The sequence below is a fragment of the Polyergus mexicanus genome, unplaced genomic scaffold (assembly GCF_030449975.1).
Source record: "Polyergus mexicanus isolate NDT 795.1 unplaced genomic scaffold, iyPolMexi1.0 SCAF_3, whole genome shotgun sequence".
NCBI classification, from domain to species: Eukaryota; Metazoa; Arthropoda; class Insecta; order Hymenoptera; family Formicidae; genus Polyergus; species Polyergus mexicanus.
The window spans coordinates 6,168,520-6,172,261 of record NW_027223323.1 but is presented as its reverse complement, the minus strand read 5'-3'; the positions used below and the strand labels follow the sequence as shown (position 1 = coordinate 6,172,261).

Sequence of the window (3,742 nt, the reverse complement as noted above, 5' to 3'; positions counted from 1 at the left end):
ACTCGGACCAAATACTGTAGATATTAATACGTTCAATACAGCGCACTAGCGCTACCACGCGGCCTGAGTTGTTAGTATTTTTTTAGTAGAGGAGAACGCTTGTCTCGTAGTTAAGTGATTCGTGATTATATTATGTTTTAAAAGTAATATTTTAAAAGTTTATCTTAACGAAAATACATCAAATGATAAAGCAAAATTAATATCAAATTGTAATATTAAGGAAAATATGTGTATATGTAACGATTGTTATAAAATATTTTTAGACAAATATTTTAACGTTTTATTAAAAGCCTATATTAATAAAATTAATGATAGTAAGAAGAAAGGGTTAATTATGACAAAAAATGTTAAATTAAAGAAAATATCTCACAATTATATACGTATTTTTATTTATCATTTACATTGTTACCCAGCCAGTAACGCTCTATGAAGCAACAGTTTATCACCTCAGATTAATAGATGGCGCTGTTTCAGTGATTGCCTTGCAAGACAAAGGATTTTTCAAGAGTTGGATGTATTAATAAATTAATATCTATAGTATTTGCTCGGACTGAATGTTGGGAATCGGGAATGATGGGAGCGGGAAGTGGGAATGGCGGCGAGCGGCGAATGCTCAATGTCGCGTCGGTTATCTTCGGCGTTGTTCGGATACGGTCGGCTCCCACGGTTGCGCGGTGGCCAAACTGCGCTATTGCGCAGCAATAGCGATGATTTTTGCTTTTCAAATTTTTGTTTTTAAAATCTAATTGTAAGTAGAGCGAGTTATTCTAAAAATTTACCTCCAAAATTTATCAACGGCACGGTAAGAAATTGCGACAAAATAGCACTCGAAAACATACGATTGGCTTGATATGGCTTTTTTTTTTTAGGGCGCGATTTCAGCGAGACGAATCTCGCGAGTCATAAAAATTACAGAATACTGCATTACCGAGCGAAAATGCAATCTTACAGAGATGGTTCGTGTCTCTGCTATTCGCGAGATATGTATCACAGAGATTATGTAAGAAATTATAAATAATGTATTGATATAATATAATATGTGTATGTGTGTACATACATAATCCAAATATATATGTAAAATAGTATATAATATATCGGTTCGACGTTATCGATGAAAAAATCCCATGAACATCAATAAGTACTGGTACAGAAGTACGATATCCACGTAAATCTGTGTAGCTGCGAAGACGACTTCGTCGGGACCCAACTCTATTCTGCGTCCACCCATGATTGTCTGGATGTCAAAGTATAAATACTGAAAATGAATAAAATATTTGATTAATATTCACTCAGTATATATTATCTGCTCAAATAATTTCTTTCATTTTTTTTGTTTCTTCTAAAAATATTTTTTTTTAATATTAAATATTATTTAAATAAAATATTATTAAATATTTAATATTAAATATTATTTTAATATTAAAAAATTTTTTTAAATATTCTATATAAGATAAATTGAGATACGTTATAATAAATTAGTACATATTATAATTCTCAGAGATGTGAAAAAATTTAGAGACCAAATTAAGACATGTATTGAGTATTGCAAAGCAGAAATTTTTTTGTATAAAGATCCATATTTGCACACTGACCATGCAGAGCAGTAGTGTTCCAATGATAGCGATTACTAGACGGAAAACCATTATATGAGTGAACAGCAGGATTATTAGCATCGTAAAAATAGCCACGATCGAAACTAATCCAATCACCATTAGTAAGCCTGGTCTCATTGTCAGATCAAACTGTAATCATATTATAATGTAACAAAAGATTCTTATAATCTTATTTTTTTATATATTTTTCATATTTCGACTATAATGTACTTAATATAAATACAATAAATTAAAAATCAAAGAAATGAAGCTGAAAAGAACAATATAAATCTAAATCACATTTGCAACAAAACATTAAAAGAGATAGCTAAACTATATAATTTTTCCCAGTATATAACATGTATTAAATAGCATAGTCTATTACTAAATTGGAAAGGTATAAAATTACAAAGAAAATATAGCAAACACTAGTAGAGAATTTTCTACCTTGGAGAATGTTGCTACAAGAGCTATTATCATCGTGACAACTGCGGTCATGCCCATAACAATAAGTATTACTTCAATGCTATAAAACACAGAGACGAAGGCGGCCAAGTATGACATTCCCAGCGTCTGCGACGCGATATCCAGAATGATTCAACTGGATTAATTTACATTAATCACCCATTGTAAGAGGAAAGAAGGAAAGTTGAAATTGAGAAATTTACCAGCAGGAACAGGCATATGTAATTGTATGGAGGTGTTCGTCTGGCGTGCACAGAACAGGCCACAGCACAATAAGCGACAATAAAGAAAATCCTATTGAAATTCGATAAGATTTTTATAATTAGATTTAAGTTTATCGAATAATGCATAGAATTCTTCTCATATATTGATAATTCTATTAGAATTGTATTAAGTAAAAGAGAAAATAGAGTTTTTCCTCTTTCATTCTTATCTTCTTCTACTTTAATACAACAGGAAGAGCTTTTGCACAAGTGCCAAAGAAATTCCCATTCTTACATGGCGACGATCCACAGGTACCAGTGCAGTATCATAAACTTCTGTGCTTCGTATCTGGAAAGTAATTTGAAGAATCATTTTATAATCCTCAAAGATTTCTATGGAAATCAAAGTATAAAATTAGAAAAATAGAAAGAGCGAACAGTTTAATTAAGATACTTAATTTAATTAGATATTTAACTAAGAAAGCTCTTCCTCGGATATACTCACACAAACATGAAGATACATATAACAAGGATGGTAAATGTCAATTGCAATGTAAGGAGGCAAAAGACCTTGCGGATAAAACTCCGTCTGATCGCGGCCTCCTTGAAGTCGCCAACATACTCGTCGGCGTCATCCTCCGGTAGTATGTGCCTCCGGCGCTGCTCTCGTATCCATGCTTTGTACAGCTCCAGATTCTCTCTTTCCCTCTGAGCAACCATTTCATCAGTCACTGTTATGGTATACGGTCCCTAGAATTGAAATTAATCTGTTAAGCCAAGAGAAATTATTTAAATCTTTAATTAAATTACTAACATAAAAATTTTACACAATTATAATTATTTAATATAAACAATAGGGAGATTTAAAAAATGGATGAAGTAATTTAAAGAAAATTTTAAAAATAAATTTTGCTTAAAGCTAATTAGTGGTAGCTTAATTGTGTATCATTAAACGAATAACATTGAATATAATTAATTAAGACAAAATTTATACGGGAGAGTTTATTAAGATCTGCCGATTATGTAATTGTAACATCACTCACACTCTTCAGTTTCTGTCCTTTGATTAACGGCGGTAATTGCGGAGGACCTTGGATATGCTGCGGTATCCGCTGTAGTTCCTCGATATCGGCGTCGTCGGACCGCATTGAATAGGCCGTGAATAACTACTAATCAGCATATATCAAATCTTCCGTTTCCCTGATTTTTGGACCGATAGTACATATATAAATGTATCCAAATATACGCCGAATCTATCGTCAATGCAGCCACGATTAACAAATGAATAAATAATATCGTAAATCACATATTCATGGTCCTATTAATGTTAACAGATACAACATTATTGTAATAAAAATTTTAAACGATATTTATGGAATCAGTACACTGCTTTATGAGTAATTTACGAAATAGACATAAGCAAAATTATTATATAATAAATATATAAATATGAGATATATAATATACAATATATATTCCATT

General features: G+C 31.5%; 1 protein-coding gene across 1 annotated transcript; it reads right to left on the bottom strand.

Annotated features, from left to right (window-relative positions):
* Positions 1-469: 469 nt before the first annotated feature.
* On the bottom strand, positions 470-3,653 carry LOC138945122 (protein lifeguard 1). The gene is made up of 7 exons (XM_070316377.1): positions 3,304-3,653; positions 2,766-3,010; positions 2,556-2,609; positions 2,261-2,351; positions 2,040-2,165; positions 1,593-1,742; positions 470-1,255 (listed from the first exon to the last, which is right to left on the bottom strand). Exons 1-7 carry the CDS (start codon positions 3,406-3,408, stop codon positions 1,106-1,108), a joined length of 921 nt encoding a protein of 306 aa, XP_070172478.1. The 5' UTR covers positions 3,409-3,653; the 3' UTR covers positions 470-1,105.
* Between the last annotated feature and the right edge of the window lie 89 nt (positions 3,654-3,742).

What these genes read in the sequence shown, in the direction of transcription:
- LOC138945122 (XM_070316377.1), bottom strand. Translation starts at nt 3,408, where the DNA reads ATGCGGTCCGACGACGCCGATATCGAGGAACTACAGCGGATACCGCAG. An exon ending in AAGGACAGAAACTGAAGAGT is followed by an intron (nt 3,011 to 3,303) that starts GTGAGTGATGTT and finishes TTTCAATTCTAG; the next exon opens with GGACCGTATACCATAACAGT. An exon ending in ATATGTATCTTCATGTTTGT is followed by an intron (nt 2,610 to 2,765) that starts GTGAGTATATCC and finishes ATTACTTTCCAG; the next exon opens with ATACGAAGCACAGAAGTTTA.